Source organism: Oncorhynchus tshawytscha, linkage group LG19 (assembly GCF_018296145.1).
Source record: "Oncorhynchus tshawytscha isolate Ot180627B linkage group LG19, Otsh_v2.0, whole genome shotgun sequence".
Classification (NCBI taxonomy): domain Eukaryota; kingdom Metazoa; phylum Chordata; class Actinopteri; order Salmoniformes; family Salmonidae; genus Oncorhynchus; species Oncorhynchus tshawytscha.
The window spans coordinates 40,573,425-40,594,626 of record NC_056447.1 but is presented as its reverse complement, the minus strand read 5'-3'; the positions used below and the strand labels follow the sequence as shown (position 1 = coordinate 40,594,626).

Sequence of the window (21,202 nt, the reverse complement as noted above, 5' to 3'; positions counted from 1 at the left end):
GGAGTTGTAGCGATGAGACAAGATAGTAGCTACTACAACAATTGGATACCATGAAATTGGGGAGAAAAAGGGGTAATTAGACAGCCTGATGATTTTAACTTGCGACTTTGCTAAATATGGAGGTGGTGTCGACGCCATCAGGTAAATTCCTTATAGACTGCAGGAGTTTATGGTCAGAACAGATAGCCTTTTCAGCCCAGATCAGCCTTTTTCATAATGTCTCTCACCCTCCAGATTGAATCCTTTATTTTTCTAGAGATTACATTTAGGAAGTCTCATTAGTCTGTCAGATGAGCCTCAGGGCCCATGAAGTAAAAACAGACCTCAAAACAGTTGCACATACCACGTGCACCCTCCTTGCGTCGGAGAGGAAGACCTCACTTGGCTTGATCGGCAGAGGGGGAAAATCATATATACCAAGTTCAAAGATTATAATAAATGCTACGGTTTGCAATCCTAAGGGTCAACACGCAGCCAAAATAAACGACGGGAAGCAAATGTAGAAATGTTTCAAACAGCGGGTGGACTGACACTGTCTATCGCTGACTCACTGTTGAAGTCTTAATGAAATACTTTCTGTTAAAACAGAAAGAAGTTTGATGGTGAGAGACAGAGAGCGAGAGAGAGAGAGTTGGATGAAAATGTGAAATACAATACAACATGAGTCTTTCTCCATCTGGAGAAATGTCAGACTTGTCTTCCTCTCAGAGCCAGGAAACTGGAATTAGAATCAAATCCATTACACACTAAATTTCATTACCATAGTTGTTACTTGTTGTGCAAATAATGCCATATGCAATCGTCCAACATGCACACAAAAACACAGTTATTGCCAAAACAGAAGTAGGGTTGATGAAACCCTCACTGCTCAGCAGAAGTTAAAATAACAGCCAGCTTGAGTCAGACTGAGCAAAGAATGAAAAGTAGGGGGATGTTAGTTAACTCCAGCTTCAATAGCCATGACTTAACCCTGCAACATCTCAGGTTTCATTATTCTATATCCCACACAACCACTTGGTGAAAAGCCCCAGAGGGCTGAGATTACAGTGTTGGAGTGGATTCAACTTCCCCTTTCTCAATGTAGCAATTTGATGAAAGGTTGGGGGTCACACTTCCAAGCTGTTCTTCACCCAATTGAGACAAATGATATACTGTACAGTAAAGACTGTACCGTCTGGATGTTAATACGTGCCACTGTCCTAAAGGGTCCCAAAGGTTGCCAGACGATGCAGAGTGACATGTATTCAAAGCTGGGAGGGCTCTGCCTTTACAGTAACAATTAGAGATGAACTGTGACAACCTGAGATGGGTACTCACGCAAACCTGGATGACATAAAGTACGGTACAGCGCAGGCCCACTACTGGGACTAGTGTTCTGGGTCTCAGTGCAGGCACCTCCCACACAGCCTATCTACCCACAAATCACCATCAAATTACTTTAGTATTCAAAACACACCTTGGCCTGATCTTTCTCATCTGCTGTAACAAACCATGCATGTATGTAGCCTAGTGGTTAGAGTGTTGGGCCAGTAACTGAAAAGTTGCTGGATCGAATCCCTGAGCTGACAAGGTAAAAATCTATCATTCTTCCCCTGAACAAGGCAGTTAACCCACTATCAAATCAAATCAAATCAAATCAAATTTTATTTGTCACATACACATGGTTAGCAGATGTTAATGCGAGTGTAGCGAAATGCTTGTGCTTCTAGTTCCGACAATGCAGTAATAACGAGCAAGTAATCTAACTAACAATTCCAAAAAAAACTACTGTCATACACAGTGTAAGGGGATAAAGAATATGTACATAAGGATATATGAATGAGTGATGGTACAGAGCAGCATAGGCAAGATACAGTAGATGATATCGAGTACAGTATATACATATGAGATAAGTATGTAAACCAAGTGGCATAGTTAAAGTGGCTAGTGATACATGTATTACATAAGGATGCAGTCGATGATATAGAGTACAGTATCAACGTATGCATATGAGATGAACAATGTAGGGTAAGTAACATTATATAAGGTAGCATTGTTTAAAGTGGCTAGTGATATATTTACATCATTTCCCATCAATTCCCATGATTAAAGTGGCTGGAGTAGAGTCAGTGTCATTGACAGTGTGTTGGCAGTAGCCACTCAATGTTAGTGGTGGCTGTTTAACAGTCTGATGGCCTTGAGATAGAAGCTGTTTTTCAGTCTCTCGGTCCCAGCTTTGATGCACCTGTACTGACCTCGCCTTCTGGATGGCAGCGGGGTGAACAGGCAGTGGCTCGGGTGGTTGATGTCCTTGATGATCTTTATGGCCTTCCTGTAGCATCGGGTGGTGTAGGTGTCCTGGAGGGCAGGTAGTTTGCCCCGGTGATGCGTTGTGCAGACCTCACTACCCTCTGGAGAGCCTTACGGTTGAGGGCGGTGCAGTTGCCATACCAGGCGGTGATACAGCCCGCCAGGATGCTCTCGATTGTGCATCTGTAGAAGTTTGTGAGTGCTTTTGGTGACAAGCCGAATTTCTTCAGCCTCCTGAGGTTGAAGAGGCGCTGCTGCGCCTTCCTCACGATGCTGTCTGTGTGAGTGGACCAATTCAGTTTGTCTGTGATGTGTATGCCGAGGAACTTAAAACTTGCTACCCTCTCCACTACTGTTCCATCGATGTGGATGGGGGTGTTCCCTCTGGTGTTTCCTGAAGTCCACAATCATCTCCTTAGTTTTGTTGACGTTGAGTGTGAGGTTATTTTCCTGACACCACACTCTGAGGGCCCTCACCTCCTCCCTGTAGGCCGTCTCGTCGTTGTTGGTGATCAAGCCTACCACTGTTGTGTCGTCCGCAAACTTGATGATTGAGTTGGAGGCGTGCATGGCCACGCAGTCGTGGGTGAACAGGGAGTACAGGAGAGGGCTCAGAACGCACCCTTGTGGGGCCCCAGTGTTGAGGATCAGCGGGGAGGAGATGTTGTTGCCTACCCTCACCACCTGGGGGCGGCCCGTCAGGAAGTCCAGTACCCAGTTGCACAGGGCGGGGTCGAGACCCAGGGTCTCGAGCTTGATGACGAGCTTGGAGGGTACTATGGTGTTGAATGCCGAGCTGTAGTCGATGAACAGCATTCTCACATAGGTATTCCTCTTGTCCAGATGGGTTAGGGCAGTGTGCAGTGTGGTTGAGATTGCATCGTCTGAGGACCTATTTGGGCGGTAAGCAAATTGGAGTGGGTCAAGGGTGTCAGGTAGGGTGGAGGTGATATGGTCCTTGACTAGTCTCTCAAAGCACTTCATGATGACGGATGTGAGTGCTACGGGGCGGTAGTCGTTTAGCTCAGTTACCTTAGCTTTCTTGGGAACAGGAACAATGGTGGCCCTCTTGAAGCATGTGGGAACAGCAGACTGGTATAGGGATTGATTGAATATGTCCGTAAACACACCGGCCAGCTGGTCTGCGCATGCTCTGAGGGCGCGGCTGGGGATGCCGTCTGGGCCTGCAGCCTTGCGAGGGTTAACACGTTTAAATGTCTTACTCACTTCGGCTGCAGTGAAGGAGAGACCGCATGTTTCCGTTGCAGGCCGTGTCAGTGGCACTGTATTGTCCTCAAAGCGGGCAAAAAAGTTATTTAGTCTGCCTGGGAGCAAGACATCCTGGTCCGTGACTGGGCTGGGTTTCTTCCTGTAGTCCGTGATTGACTGTAGACCCTGCCACATACCTCTTGTGTCTGAGCCGTTGAATTGAGATTCTACTTTGTCTCTGTACTGGCGCTTAGCTTGTTTGATAGCCTTGCGGAGGGAATAGCTGCACTGTTTGTATTCAGTCATGTTACCAGACACCTTGCCCTGATTAAAAGCAGTGGTTCGTGCCTTCAGTTTCACACGAATGCTGCCATCAATCCACGGTTTCTGGTTAGGGAATGTTTTAATCGTTGCTATGGGAACGACATCTTCAACGCACGTTCTAATGAACTCGCACACCGTATCAGCGTATTCGTCAATGTTGTTGTCTGACGCAATACGAAACATCTCCCAGTCCACGTGATGGAAGCAGTCTTGGAGTGTGGAGTCAGCTTGGTCGGACCAGCGTTGGACAGACCTCAGCGTGGGAGCTTCTTGTTTTAGTTTCTGTCTGTAGGCAGGGATCAACAAAATGGAGTCGTGGTCAGCTTTTCCGAAAGGGGGCGGGGCAGGGCCTTATATGCGTCGCGGAAGTTAGAGTAACAATGATCCAGGGTCTTTCCACCCCTGGTTGCGCAATCGATATGCTGATAAAATTTAGGGAGTCTTGTTTTCAGATTAGCCTTGTTAAAATCCCCAGCTACAATGAATGCAGCCTCCGGATAAATCGTTTCCAGTTTGCAGAGAGTTAAATAAAGTTCGTTCAGAGCCATCGATGTGTCTGCTTGGGGGATATATATCCGGCTGTGATTATAATCGAAGAGAATTCTCTTGGTAGATAATGCGGTCTACATTTGATTGTGAGGAATTCTAAATCAGGTGAACAGAAGGATTTGAGTTCCTGTATGTTTCTTTCATCACACCATGTCACGTTGGCCATAAGACATACGCCCCCCCCGTCTTCTTACCAGAAAGATGTTTGTTTCTGTCGGCGCGATGCGTGGAGAAACCCGCTGGCTGCACCGCTTCGGATTGCGTCTCTCCAGTGAGCCATGTTTCCGTGAAGCAAAGAACGTTACAGTCTCTGATGTCCCTCTGGAATGCTACCCTTGCTCGGATTTCATCAACCTTGTTGTCAAGAGACTGGACATTGGCAAGAAGAATGCTAGGGAGTGGTGCACGATGTGCCCGTCTCCGGAGTCTGACCAGAAGACCGCTTCGTTTCCCTCTTTTTCTGAGTCGTTTTTTTTTTTGGTCGCTGCATGTGATCCACTCGGTTACACTGGTTGTAAGGCAGAACACAGGATCCGCGTCGCGAAAAACATATTCTTGGTCGTACTGATGGTGAGTTGACGCTGATCTTATATTCAGTAGTTCTTCTCGGCTGTATGTAAAGAAACCTAAGATGACCTGGGGTACTAGTGTAAGAAATAACACGTAAAAAAACAAAAAACTGCATAGTTTCCTAGGAACGCGAAGCGAGGCGGCCATCTCTGTCGGCGCCGGAAGTAATACTATTTCCTGGTATTCCATCATTGAAAATAAGAATTTGTTCTTAACTGACGTGACTAGTTAAATAAAGGTCAAATGAAAAAAAACAATATGACCTCAGCAGTAAGACAGTAAGGATCTGTGGAGAGAGCCTGGTATGCCAACACTACAGCAACTAAATATAACTAACCACAGTTTCCCCTGTCCTACATCTGACTCACTCTCCAGATTTAGGAAAAACAAGATACAGTCATCATATTTTAAAACGACCACAATAATAACAGAACCTCAAAGAAATCCAACACCTGTATTTTGCAGCACTGGCTAAAGCTGAGTGTATCTCCAACAGAGAACATTCACTGACTAAGAAAAGTTGATTTGTAAAATAGATTACAATTTTATCACAGGTGACTTTATTTCTCAACTCTTCAGACACCCATCCATCCCACAGCCATGCCACCCACTGCTGAGCGGACACAGCAGAACAGCTTCAGTTGGCCATCGCAACACTGAACTCCCATTAAGTAGGCTACATTAACCCAGGCACGTACACCCAATCCACCCACAAAGAGCTGACCCGATTGGTTCTGACAAGTTGTTCCACAAAGGTGCCGCATCTTTTCTCTGCCCCAACAGTGAGGTCTTATTTCACTGTCCGTCCAAAACAACGGCCGACACAACCAGGGCCTTAATTCTGTGACAAATGAGGACCTTCATTGGGTCCAGGGAGAATAGTGAGACCCACACAGTTCCTTTACAATGCACAAAGGCACAGGCCTGGACCAGGATATGTCACAGTCTTATCACAATGTACCAATGTCCCATATTACGGGGAAACAAGGCCACCGAGATGGCGGTACTGAAAAAAGTGTCTCCTTTATTGAAACGGCAAACTACAGCATCCTTGTTCGATATAGGCAACAAGGGAGTTTTTGTTTCTCATGGATTGGGATCTTTACTCGCCCCTTCATCAACAACCAGTTAATCCCATTAATATGAAGAGAGCTCGGCAACCAGTGCTGGAGCACAGCATTAGACCCATTAGCCAACACTGGCCCTCTGAATCCAAGGCCTTGTCTAGACCCATTACTGATACACCCACATGAAATCAAATGATGTGAGACCCATGTCTATTGATGGGGGGGGAACACTACACCAGGGTTCCCCAACTGGGGGCCCGCGGTTGACTTTATTTGTCCCCCGAAGTTGTCTAAGCAATATATATATATATATATATATACACACGCATTCAGTGGCAAAAAAAGTATGTGAACCCTTTGGAATTACCTGGATTTCTGCATAAATTGGTCAACAAATTTAATCTGATCTTCATCTGTCACAACAATAGACAAACATAGTGTGCTTAAACGAATAACACAAAAAGTTTTGTATTTTTCTTGTCTATATTGAATACATAATTTAAACATTCACAGTGTAGGTTGGAAAAAGTATGTGAACCCCTAGGCTAATGACTTCTCCAAAAGATAATTGGAGTCAGGAGTCAGCTAACCTGGAGTCCAATCAATGAGACGAGATTGGAGATGTTGGTTAGGGCTGCCTTGCCCTATAAAAAACACTCACAACGTTTGAGTTTGCTATTCACCTTGAACAAAAGAGATCTCACAAGACCTAAGATGAAGAATTGTTGACTTGCATAAAGCTGGAAAGGGTTACAAAAGTATCTCTAAAAGCCTTGCTGTTCATCAGTCCACAGTAAGACAAATTGTCTATAAATGAAGAAAGTTCAACACTGTTGCTACTCTCCCTAGGAGTGGCCGTCCTGCAAAGATGACTGCTAGAGCACAGCGCAGAATGCTCAATGAGGTTAAGAAGAATCCTAGAGTGTCAGCTAAAGACTTATAGGAATCTCTGGAATATGCTAACATCTCTGTTGACGAGTCTGCAATACATAAAACACTAAACAAGAATGGTTTTCATGGTAGGACACCACAGAAGACACTACTGTCCAAAAAAACATCTGAAGTTTGCAAAAGTGCACCTGGATGTGGACAGGTGAAACTACAGTTGAGTTGTTTGGAAGGAATACACAACACTATGTGTGGAGGAAAAAAGGCACAGCACAACAACATCAAAACCTCATCCCAACTGTAAAGTATGGTGGAGAGAGCATCATGGTTTGGGGCTGCTTTGCTGCCTCAGGGCCTGGACAGCTTGCTATTATCGACGGAAAAATTTATTCCATGTTAATCAAGATATTTTGCAGGAGAATGTTAGGCTATCTGTTTTGGTTACTACATGATTCCATATGTGTTATTTCATAGTTTTGATGACTTCACCATTACTCTACAATGTAGAAAATAGTAACAATGAAGAAAAACCCTGGAATGAGTAGGTGTGTCCAAACGTTTGACTGATACTGAATATGTACGGTGGGGCAAAAAAGTATTTAGTCAGCCACCAATTGTGCAAGTTCTCCCACTTAAAAAGATGAGAGAGGCCTGCAATTTTCATCATAGGTACACTTCAACTATGACAGACAAAATGATAATTTTTTTTCCAGAAAATCACATTGTAGGGTTTTAAATGAATTTATTTGCATATTATGGTGGAAAATAAGTATTTGGTCAATAACAAAAGTTTATCTCAATACTTTGTTATATACCCTTTGTTGACAATGACAGAGGTCAAACGTTTTCTGTAAGTCTTCACAAGGTTCTCACACACTGTTGCTGGTATTTTGGCCCATTCCTCCATGCAGATCTCCTCTAGAGCAGTGATGTTTTGGGGCTGTTGCTGGGCAACACGGACTTTCAACTCCCTCCAAAGATTTTCTATGGGGTTGAGATCTGGAGACTGGCTAGGCCACTCCAGGACCTTGAAATGCTTCTTACGAAGCCACTCCTTCCTTGCCCAGACGGTGTGTTTGGGATCATTGTCATGTTGAAAGACCCAGCCACGTTTCATCTTCAATATCCTTGCTGATGGAACGAGGTTTTCACTCAAAATCTCATGATACATGGCCCCATTCATTCTTTCCTTTACACTAATCAGTCGTCCTGGTCCCTTTGCAGGAAAACAGCCCCAAAGCATGATGTTTCCACCCCCATGCTTCACAGTAGGTATGGTGTTCTTTGGATGCAACTCAGCATTCTTTGTCCTCCAAAAACGACGAGTTGAGTTTTTAACAACAAGTTATATTTTGGTTTCATCTGACCATATGACATTCTCCCAATCTTCTTCTGGATCATCCAAATGCTCTCTAGCAAACTTCAGACGGGCCTGGACATGTACTGGCTTAAGCAGGGGGACACGTCTTGCACTGCAGGATTTGAGTCCCTGGCGGCGTAGTGTGTTACTGATGGTAGGCTTTGTTACTTTGGTCCCAGCTCTCTGCAGGTCATTCACTAGGTCCCCCCGTGTGGCTCTGGGATTTTTGCTCACCGTTCTTGTGATCATTTTGACCCCACAGGGTGAGATCTTGCATGGAGCCCCAGATCTAGGGAGATTATCAGTGGTCTTGTATGTCTTCCATTTCCTAATAATTGCTCCAACAGTTGATTTCTTCAAACCAAGCTGCTTACCTATAGCAGATTCAGTCTTCCCAGCCTGGTGCAGGTCTACAATTTTGTTTCTGGTGTCCTTTGACAGCTCTTTGGTCTTGGCCATAGTGGAGTTTGGAGTGTGACTGTTTGAGGTTGTGGACAGGTGCCTTTTATACTGATAACAAGTTCAAACAGGTGCCTTTAATACAGGTAACGAGTGGAGGACAGAGGAGCTTCTTAAAGAAGAAGTTACAGGTCTATGAGAGCCAGAAATCTTGCTTGTTTGTAGGTGACCAAATACTTATTTTCCACCATAATTTGCAAATTAATTCATTAAAAATCCTACAATGTGATTTTCTGGATTTTTTTTCCTCATTTTGTCTTTCATAGTTGTTGTTACAGGCCTCTCTCATCTTTTTAAGTGGGAGAACTTGCACAATTGGTGGCTGACTAAATACTTTTTTGCCCCACTGTATATGAGAGAGAAATATTTTTTTTTGGGGGGGGTGCATAAAAGACTGTAAAAGACACCAGCAAATCAACTCCAAGTCATTTTAATTATGGAAACCTGTTCCAAAGTATTCCTATGCGTAATAGAGAGATAAAGTTGAAGTCGGAAGTTTACAATCACCTTAGCCAAACACGTTTAAACCCAGTTTTTCACAATTCCTTACATACAATCTCAGTAAAAGTTCCCTGTCTTAGGTCAGTTAGGGTCAACACGTTATTTTAAGAATGTGAAATGTCAGAATAATAGTAGATTGACTGATTTATTTCAGCTTTTATTTCTTTCATCACATTCCCAGTGGGTCAGAAGTTTACATACACTCAATTAGTATTTGGTAGCATTGCCTTTAAATAGTTTAACTTGGGTCAAATGTTTCGGGTAGTCTTCCATAAGCTTCCCACAATAGGTTTGGGCCATTTTGGGCCATTTCTCCTGAAAGAGCTGGTGTAACTAAGTCAGGTTTGTAGGCCTCCTTGCTCGCACATGCTTTTTCAGTTCTGCCCACAAATTGTCTATAGGATTGAGGTCAGGGCTTTGTGATGGCCACTCCAATACCTTGACTTTGTTGTCCTTAAGCCATGTTGCCACAGCTTTGGAAGTATGCTTGGGGTCATTGTCCATTTGGAAGACCCATTTGCGACCAAGCATTAACTTCATTACTGATATCCTGAGATGCATCCACATAATTTTCCTCCCGCATGACGCCATCTATTTTGTGAATTGCACCAGTCCCTCCTGCAGCAAAGCACCCCCACAACATGATGCTGCCACCCCCGTGCTTCACAGTTCGGATGGTGTTCTTCAGGTTGCAAGCCTCCACCTTTTTCCACCAAACATAACAATGGTTATTATGGCCAAACAGTTCTATTTTTGTTTCATCAGACCAGAGGACATTTCTCCAAAAAGTACGATCTTTGTCCCCATGTGCAGTTACAAACCGTAGTCTGGCTTTTTTATGGCGGTTTTGGAGCAGTGGCTTCTTCCTTGCTGAGTGGCCTTTCAGGGTATTTTGATATAGGATTTGTTTTACTGTGGATATAGATACTTTTGTACCTGTTTCCTCCAACATCTTCACAAGGTCCTTTGTTGTTGATCTGGGATTGATTTGCACTTTTCACACCAAAGTACATTAATCTCTAGGAGACAGACTCCTTCCTGAGCTGTATGGTGGCTGCGTGGTCCCACGGTGTTTATACTTGCGTACTATTGTTTGTACAGATGAACGTGGTACCATCAGGCGTTTGGAAGTTGCTCCCAAGGATGAACCAGACTTGTGGAGGTCTACAATTTTCTTTCTGAGGTCTTGGCTGATTTCTTTTGATTTTCCCATGATGTCAAGCAAAGAGGCACTGAGTTTGAAGGTAGGCCTTGAAATACATCCACAGGTACACCTCCAATTGACTCATATAATGTCAATTAGCCTATCAGAAGCTTCTAAAGCCATGACATAATTTTCTGGAATTTTCCAAGCTGTTTAAAGGCAAAGTCAACTTAGTGTATGTAAACTTCTGACCCACTGGAATTGTGATACAGTAAATTATAAGTGAAATAATCTGTCTGTAAACAATTGTTGGAAAAATTACTTGTTTCATGCACAAAGTAGATGTCCTAACCGACTTGCGAAAACTATAGTTTGTTATCAAGAAATTTGTGGAGTGTTTGAAAAACAAGGTTTAATGACTCCAATCTAAGTGTATGTACATTTCCGACTTCAACTGTATATGTGATTCTATACAAATGTAAGCAAGGTTTAAAATGATTATGTTTTAGTCAAATGTTATATCTGTTTGGGGTTCTTGTGGTCAATTTGCAGTCTACATATTATTTTCAATTAAGTTTCGGCCCCATTACCATCTGCTAAAGAAAAAAATCAGCTCACGACTGAATCTTGTTGATGATCCCTACACTACACCAAACCTTTACTGCGGGGGGCCTCTCTTCAGATATTGTGGAGAGTGTGCTGCAAGGGTTCTACTCTTTGACCAAGCTTCATGTGTTCTTTTGGCAGCTTAATTACTTATGTCACATTACTGTGTCGCACTCTTGCATTTTTTGCAATGCACTGCTGCCCATGTGAAGGATTTTCGTGCTGGTTGATCAAATCTTCTGTTCAATCTTAAATGTCTAAAATGATTATGAGTAGGCTGTGTGTGTGTGTTTGTGTGTGTGTGTGTGTGTGTGTCTCTGTCAAGGGGCTGGTGAGGGCACCACATGATACATTTGGAGAGATAATCTGTTGGCTATAATTAAATAGCCAGCAAAGAGATTGGAAAAAAGCAAAGAGGGCGCAGATTAAACTCTTGTGTAGCATGCTTCAAGTTCATCTTTAATGCTGTCCACCACAGAGCAGTAAACCCGACAACTACATAAGGCCCATCTCATTTCTGTGGATGCTTGTAGGATGATTACAAAGCATCCTGCTTCATTTAGGAGCACTGACTGTGAGGCTGTCGGTCTGTGCACAGGGTCTTTCATGAACCGGTGGGCAGTGACTGATCAGACCAACCCACACTCACCCTATTCCTACTGCAACTCACACATGACAATCATCTGCCAAGGCAATCACAGAGGCAGCAGAATGGGCCAAGTCTATCCAATTTCTCCCATGGCCGATACCAGTCAGCTCCAGCAATCAAAGCCGTGGGGAGTTTGATCCCTTCAACTTCTCGACCTTCTCCATGCTGATGCAGCTCATCACAAATAGCTGGAGACAGAGGGAGGGTAAGACCTCTATCTTAAGACCTACGTCTAGACACCATCTGGACCATGGTGGTTATGGCTATATGCTGGCATCTCTGCAACACCTTCATTATGTTAAATGCCATCAATAATTAATTAAAAGTCCAAAGATCATTTACTTGCAATTGATAAGCACTTGACATTTTGCACTACTGTTTTGAATTAACCTACAGTGATACATTTTTTGAATGTTTTAATTTTATTTCACCTTTATTTAACCAGGTAGGCTAGTTGAGAACAAGTTCTCATTTTACAACTGTGACCTGGCCAAGATAGAAGCAAAGCAGTGCGACACAAACAACACAGAGTTACACATGGAATAAACAAAAGTACAGTCAATAACACAATAGAAAAAGTCTATATACCATGTTTGCAAATAAGGTAAGATTAGGGAGGTAAGGCAATAAATAGGCCATAGTGGTGAAGTAATTACAATTTAGCAATTAAACACTGGAGTGATGTGCAGAAGATGAATGTAGAGATACTGGGATATGTAAGGTTACAGAGGATATGTAAGGATATGTAACTTTGAAATTATGTAAAAAAATATATAATATGTTATTACAGAGCAGATACCTACCCAAAAGGTTATTACTCTTCACAACGCCCTTGATTTTTCAAACCAAATCCAGTTTTGATCACCTGAAGCAGTGCTTAGACAGTGAGAGCTCAGAGGGATTATGACTGAGAAAGTTCACCTCAGCGCGGCAGGGTCACACCAGATCACCCAGTGGGAGCTGCCATCACATGTAATAATGCTGACAGTCACTGAGAGAGGCAGTGACCCAGAAAAGAAGGGCAGTAAAAAATACCCCTTAGTTAGTTAACAGTGTTGCTGTGTGACGTGCAACCCCAAACCCTCTCTCCTTTCCTGTCATTCCACGTTGAGCCTGATTATGTGCTGTAAAGTGCATCAACACAACACATTCTCAGGTTCAAACTTGGAATATTGAACAAATGTTTCCACATGTTATGCGATTCGATTGTTCATTTCAATGGAAACTCATTGCATGTATTTGAGCTATTCTTGCTTCCACAGCTCAGGACATGTGGACTGAGGGCCAGTGCCTTTAAATTAAGTCAGTTTGTCAAGTGAAATACCAAGGCCTCCTCAAATCGTATTCAGAGGTTATTGGCAGTTAGGAAAATGTGCATCGTATCTAGTCAACTGTTTCCCATGACCTAAAAGTGAACTGATCGTATCCAAGGCTAAAATGTTTCAAGTAATTATGTGGGTTTGTGGGAAACTGAAGCAATGCACAACATACTGCAACCTCTTATTAATAGTATTTTTAGCAACAAATATCGAAAGCTTTTTAGACTCGCATTTGTGGCGAGAGTGAAAATAACATCTTCATGTCTGCTGGAAAATACAGTTGTGAAGTGAAGTCAACCCATGTATCTTTGATCAGAACTGTGCTGATCTTTTTAGACTGTAGATGAGAAATCGTATGTCTGATCACAATTGAAACCAACTTCTAAGCATTTGCATTAAGGGAACAATAACTGCATAACTCAATAACTGGAAGTCACAAGAGATAATAGTAATAATAATAGAATGGAAGGACATTGTATTGTATGGTAAACCATTGAAATAAGAGAACATTTCAAAACTCTTCAGTCTCAATGACGTTCAAAGAAATCTCAAAGCACATGGAAAAATAACAGGTGTCAATGTGTGAACAATACAAGGGACTCCTCTCACATGGACCTCTTAGATGGCTTCATCGCTCAGACTATCTGACATCTGGCAAACACTGACATCGCCATCCTGATTGCACTGAACATGTTCCTCTTGACTCCACCTCAAACCCGAGGGCACAGGGGAGAAAAACCCTCAACGCTTCGCAAATGTGACCATCTGGCGGCGGCTGACGGAAGATTAGAGCGGGAGGTCCTGCACGCCTTGTCTGCCGTCCGTGTATCCTCCCCACTCTGGATGCTTCCACTAATTACAGGGCACTGGGAGAGACTGAGGGAGATATACTCAGACTGTTAGGTTGACGCCCTTGGGTTCTTGGGCTCGTTACATTACCACTGCGCTGGGACTGGGGCGGGCTGGGGTTGGGCTGGGGCGGGCTGGGGCAGGCTGGGGTTGGGCTGGTCCATTCTATCCCACTAGATGGACACTACAGGCAGGGCTGGAGCAAATCAGAGCAGAGCAGAGCCCAGACAGCAGTACCACAGAAACCCAACCAGGGCCAGCCAAGGCTATTTACAGGGCTCAAGCAACCTTACACGGACAGACAACCCAGGAGGGGGAGAGTAGATAGGTCATAGGTCATACTCACACACACAGACTAACAACATTTCTGCAAAAACTATCTGCATTGACCCTTCTGTTTTAGTTTTTATTTCTACACTGACATTATGCACACTACACACACTCAGATACCAACACACACACACTTCATTTTCTCACACACACATAACACGCACACATATTCATACTGAGTCTACACACACACTAACATACAATCATAATTTACGCTGCTGCTACTGTTTATCATATGTCCTGAAGAGTAGTCACTTTACCCCCATACATATCTACCCCTACTACTCCAGTATCCCTGCACATTGTAAATATTGTATTGGCACTGACCCTGGAACTGCCTCTGTATATAGCTTACTGACCCTGGAACTGCACCTGTATATAGCTTACTGACCTTAGAACTGACACTGTATACAGCTTACTGACCTTAGAACTGCCCCTGTATATAGCTTACTGAACCTGGAACTGACCCTGTATATAGCTTACTGAACTTGGAACTGCACCTGTATATAGCTTACTGAACCTAGCTACTGACACTGGAACTGACCCTGTATATGGCTTACTGACCTTGGAACTGCGCCTGTATATAGCTTACTGACCCTGGAACTGACCCTGAATATAGCTTACTGACCCTGGAACTGACCCTGTATATAGCTGGGGTGGCAGGGTAGCCTAGTGTTTAGAGCATTGGACTAGTAACCAGAAGGTTGCAAGTTCAAATCCCTGAGCTGACAAGGTACAAATCTGTCATCCTACCCCTGAACAGGCAGTTAACCTACTGTTCCTAGGCTGTCATTGAAATAACTGACACTGGAACTGGCCCTGTATATAACTTACTTTCTTGTGTTCTTCTTATTTCTGGTGTGTTTTTGTTCTACTTCACCTTTTTTATAGTACTACTGATATTGATTACTGCATTGCTGGGAAAGAGGAAGCAGGGAAGGCATTTCACTGTACTTGTGCACATGACAATAAAACTTTAAACACACACACATACACACAGCACTCTGACTACACTATAAGAGGCAGAGGTTGTTAATTGACAGAAAGCTACTTAATGACGTGTCATCAAACATAGTGATTCATTATAGTTTGAGCCACTCAACCACTCCTTAATGCGATACGTGGAAGAAACCATGTCAAGGTTTATTTAGAACAGATTACTGGACAGGCAGGCAGGAACTATGGACCATGAATCCATTCTGAACATTAAGTAACAACATGTTGGGGGAAAAAATGATTCATCCTACCTCTAAGCAGTGCTTTATATCTGTATAAAATATGATTCTAATTATATTCCACATATCCCTACTTTATCATAAAAAAGTATAGGAATTACGGTATTCCACTGCTTCTCCCCAACCGAAGAAGCCTTGTGTGTCAATGACCTGAAGCATTTGGCACTCTGGCCATCAAGTCCCAGACCACATCATCCGACTGCAGTGCTACATGCTTTGACTGCATCCCCGTCAGGCCACAGCAACGCTCAGGAAGGCTCTGTCCTCAATAACAAACTATGTGTGTCATTCACACATTTATATACATCACCATCCTAACAAGATAACATTTTAGCTGAGAAAGAGAAGTGTGCCATGCAGCATTGTTGAAGAAGAGCAAGGCATTTCATACTAGCCATGACAAGAGATACAATGCATTCGGAAAGTATTCAGACCCCTTGACTTTTTCAACATTTTGTTACGTTACAGCCTTATTCTTAAATTGATTTTTTTTTTAAATTCCCTCATCAATGTGCACACATTACCCCATAATGACAAAGCAAAAACAGGAAAAACAGACACTTTGCTCAGTACTTTGTTGGGCCAGCATCCCGGAGTCGCCTCTTCACTGTTGATGTTGAGACTGGTGTTTTGCGGGTACTATTTAACGAAGCTGCCAGTTGAGGACTTGTGAGGCGTCTGGTTCTCAAACTAGACACTCTAATGTACTTGTCCTCTTGCTCAGTTGTGCACCGGGGCCTCCCACTCCTCTTTCTATTCTGGTTAGAGACAGTTTGCGCTGTTCTGAGACGGGAGTAGTACACAGCGTTGTACGAGATCTTCAGTTTCTTGGCAATTTCTTGCATGGAATAGCCTTAATTTCTCAGAACAAGAATAGACTGACGAGTTTCAGAAGAAAGTTCTTTGTTTCTGGCCATTTTGAGCCTGTAATCGAACCCACAAATGCTGATGCTCCAGATACTCACCGAGCCTAAAGAAGGACAGTTTTATTGCTTCTTTAATCAAAACAACAGTTTTCAGCTGTGCTAACATAATTGCAAAAGGGTTTTCTAATGATCAATTAGCCTTTTAAAATAATAAACTTGGATTACCTAACACAACGTGCCATTGGAACACAGGAGTGATGGTTGCTGATAATGGGCCTCTGTATGCCTATGTAGATATTCCATTAAAAAAATCAGCTGTTTCCAGCTGCAATAGTAATTTAAAACATTAGCAATGTCTCCACTGTATTTCTGATCAATTTGATGTTATTTTAATGGACAAAAAAATGTATTTTCTTTCAAAACCAAAGACATTCTAAGTGACCCCAAACCTTTGAACTGTAGTGTATGTAAATAAGGTTTTTCTGCAGAAATTTCTAAAAACCTGTTTTCTCTTAGTCATTATAGGGTATTGTGTGTAGATTGAGGATTTTTTGTAATGTTAAAAAAATGTGGAAAAAGTCAAGAGGTCAAGTCACGGGGTCTGAATACTTTCCGAAGATAATGTAACTCAAACAGTATAGTGATACTCTAACTCTTATGTACCATAAGGGTATAGTACTTTCAGATCAACGCTCTCATTTCATCATGAAATTGTCAACAATATTTCAGAGAAGAGAGTGTAGGTGTAGGCCTAGGACTTCTGAAAAATAGAAATCTCTATATCTGTTTTCTAAGAAGACATTAAGTTGATCAACTCCCTCATGGCTGACGCAGGAGAACAGTTTTATTTTCCTACTCCTGTCCTCCACATTTACTTTTGATTCAGTTCAGTATCATCCAAACAAAATCACGGATGTTTTTGCAACATAAATCCAAATCAGCAACAATAATGCTGATGATGCAGCTAATGCCAAAGCCATGTTCACAAAACCTGCAGAGTGCAGACCCTTTCTTTTTCTGCAGGTTCATACATCAAACGCATCTGGACAGGTTCATAGCAATTCAGAGAATGAAATTGGGCAATATTTTTCTCCTGACACAAACCTATTCACTCCTATTGGTGGTAAAGGTCTCAGGATTATAGCTATAGACAGAGATATGAACAAAACGTATGACATATGACTCACTATGTTGTCATCCAGGTGTCAAGGCTCTGTGTGATAATGATGACCGTGCCCAGATGGAGAACTCCCAGAAGTAATTCTGACATCACATAATGGAGTAATTGTCCACTCCTCAAGGATGGGCTGTTTGTGCAGGGAGTTGGGTGTGGTGGTGGTGGTGAAAGCATTGACAGAAGAAAGCCTTGTGAGGCCCCTCCATTCCTCCATAAAAAAGTTATCTTCGGTGCTAGGCTAGCAAACACATTGCACAAAACGTGTAGTTAAGGTGTTGTTAACTTAGACCATGACGAGTTACAATTAATAACAACTGGTATGTGGCAGGTGACTTAAATGAACCAGTAAAACCAGTGACCTTTCATCAGGTTTTTCCTACAGAGATCTGACTCAGCAAACCCTACATTCATTAAAGCAGGCAGAGCACTCCAGTCTTGTAGGCGCTATTTTCTCAAGAACACAACTGAAAGTAACAAGAACAGTATAATGATGTATTCCTGAGCAACAAGACTCCAAGAGCAGATCGATGTGAAATCCTCATGTGGCATGCTGTCAGCCACCCTTGGTGTTCCTGGCCATGCTCAATGCACAACTGCCACATTGGATTTCAACTTTTAATCATGAAATATTTAAATCAAAGCAGTTTCTCAACTCGTGTACAAAATTGCTTTCTGAATTTCGAGATGAGGATGTATTACACATTGAGACAAAATATCCATATTTGATTCCTTGCAATTTAGAATTTAAGAAATTCAGTTGTTAAGTGCACAACTACATGTAGCCTAAATGTATCGATAACAGATTGTCATGTTAGAAGGTGCAAACCAATTTTTATTGAAATTACCTCAAATATTATTCTAAAGAGTGGTATCCAATCGGATAAGATCCTTATTAGACAGTTTTAAGGTTTATGGTTTAAATTCAGTTCTCTCCAAAAAGTGAGCTCACGGGTTGATAAAGATAAAGCTTCTTATTCACACATATGATATCAGCCATCAGTAAGCCCCTTTCCCCATCATTATACCACATCTGCTTCTTCTCCAGGCAAATCACATGTTAACAAGTCAGGATACCACCTCACCAATGACTACTAATTACATACTGTACACGCCTGAACAAAACGCCAGCGCTAAAAACAGATAGGATACTTAGTATGTGATATCTCAGAAACAAATAGCAGTTGATATGGTTTGGGCTTCAGCACAGTAAAAGAGTGGGTTTGTCATAGGATATACTATTATTACAATGGCCATTAGTTTAAAATTGAGGATATTATATTCACATGGGGGTGCGTGCTACGCACACACACACTACAACCTGGAGGCTGAAATGTAGAATGTGTACACTGACACATGTCAGTGGTCCTGCAGCAGTCAGTGGTAGCCCTAACTCTCTCCACATTGTAGCCACTCCCAGGAAGATTTATGAAAACTGAACACCACTGCTGTCACATGAGTGATGGTGTGTCCTGAGCACAAAGTACAAAGGCGTATACTCCTGTATAAGTTTATGACTCCATCACAAAAATGTAGGCTATAAGATTACAATGAAACTTTGGCCGCTGGTTCGAATACCCGAGCCAACAAGGTGGAAAATCTACCGATGTTCCCCTGAGCAAGGCACTTAACCCTAATTCGCTCCAGTGGCGCCGCACTACTATGGCGGACCCTGTAAAACAACACATTTCAGTGTGCCTATCTGGTGTATGTGGGGGAAAAAACATTTTAATTATTTTTTTTTTTTTAAACATCAACACATCACTTGGCATGAGTGCAGTAGATTTACGCTCACTGAACAGCATCCCCAGGCTACATTTTAATGGTCTCAATGCATCCATAAAAACAGTAGCACTTATACTAATAACTTAATTTCCTATAGGCCATAGCTGTCCAAATACATAACAATGACGGCTATAATTCTGCATGTATCAAACCTTTTATAAGCAGTTAGGCTATTGACCAAATGATTGAAGTGTAATACATTGGCATCCGCATTACAGTATAAGCCTCCTATGTAGTACACTGCATTACTTGCTTATCATAGACCACCAGGTTAGTTTTAAAAACCTGGTGTACATTTAGACATCAGGCATTACAAGTTAAAACATTATATTTAAATTATTAATCAATTAATAAATCAACCAAGCTAATATACTGAGGCCATAGCAGGTTAAATGCCCAGCAGTAGGTCTATAGCAGTAAGAAGTTGGTAAAAGAAAAGTGCTTAGGTTTTGTGTTAAGATCTTCATTCCTTACAGGTACTTAAATCTGTTTGGCACAATACATTCTCAGGCCCGGGAGAAATATTGTTTCCCTGGAGGCAGATACATTTTCACGGTGCAGCCCAGACGGCAACAGACTGAACTGAACGCATCTCTACTTTTAAGACCGTTGCTTTTCAATGGAGCATGAACCACTTGAGAATTTATCAATGTTTTAATCTGCCTAATAAAGCACGCTGTTTTTAAGACGTCCTATTGCCTATTTAAAACAGGGTTGGCTTATTTAATTTGTTTAGGATCATCAATCATTATTGTCTGTTAGAATAATGATATTCATTAAATATGATTCACCTGTTTCTCGGGACGGTACAGCACCTAACAAATACGACTGGTTCACACGTAATTTGAAAAGACTTGGTCATGATAACGGTTTTATTTTAGTGATGTGCCATGGACATGGTGATTATGGAATACAACGTATCAAATTACTCCCATAATCATTTTGTAGCGTTAGGTTAATTTCGCCTGCAATAATGTATTATCGTCTCAGGATTCAAACTTTATGCAGTGACACTGTGTACTGGCAAGCTATACCTGCTGTTTACCAAGACCTTGCCGCCAACACGGAGCTGACAGAAGTCACCCTCCCTCGGCCCGCCATTCCTTACGCTACCGCGAAATGTTGTATAGATATGTGAACACGTTTCCTACTATGCCAAGCAATAAACTACCATTATGCAAAACCATTGTGTTGTATGACAATATGGGCAGAACAGCAATGCCATCGGAGGCGGGCGTCATCTGTCATGCAATCATGTACCTGTCATCGTAGCAGAAATCAGCGCCCAGAGTGTTGACATAGAGGACCAAAGCCACAGCGCTGCACACGAATTCTGCAATCATTTCTCAAAAAAGAAAACAAGAAAAGAAAACGAAGAACAGTGGAGATAGATCTCAAATCCGATCTCTATTCTCTCTCTCCGTCTTTGTCAAGAAGTCTCTACGAAAACAGAAATTCCAATTCCCCATCCTCGCAAAGTGTTGAAAGAGGATAATCCAGGCATCCTCCTTCTAACCCATTTTGAGCTAGAGGAGGGCAGTTTTGATCCGACACGAAATAAAGCAAAACGGCCAGCATTTACGGTTTCTGTAACTACATTTGCACGCCTTTCCTACAAGACTGCTCCTATGATGCATAGTGAGTGGTCCGCTGGATAAACGTCGTGATTGAGCCGCGTGTGGTTCAAAGGATATACTGCGCATGTGCGATGCCCCTCCTCCCAACAGTGAATAGAAGAAAGGATGCTAATGATTTGAGGATTAGGTTTGACTGCATGGTGATGGCACACCTCTTGATTGCGAACCGCTGGTATCCCCGTAGCCTTCTATGTGTATTCTAGCCGTGATTATATAGCCCATTATGAGTGTGAATATGCCATTCTTGGTTTAAAGGAACAGTGACACCGGTCGCGGGTGTTTTTTCCAACCTCTGGGGAGCTCTTTGTATACACAACATAGTCGCATAATCTGGTTTTAAACCGAGCAGTAGGCTATAAACAGTACTTGGTTAGGGCCACCCTGCGCCAGGC

The 21,202-nt window shown here is 42.5% G+C and overlaps 1 protein-coding gene across 1 annotated transcript in view; it reads right to left on the bottom strand.

Moving 5' to 3' along the window:
• LOC112218759 (protein O-mannosyl-transferase TMTC2-like) overlaps positions 1–20,966 on the bottom strand; it is a 164,764-nt gene extending 143,798 nt beyond the window's left edge. Inside the window, exon 1 of the mRNA XM_024379874.2 lies at positions 20,434–20,966. Within this exon, the coding sequence (XP_024235642.2) occupies positions 20,434–20,516 (83 nt within the window). The 5' untranslated portion in view covers positions 20,517–20,966. The remainder of the gene's footprint in view (positions 1–20,433) is intronic.
• Positions 20,967–21,202: the final 236 nt, after the last annotated feature.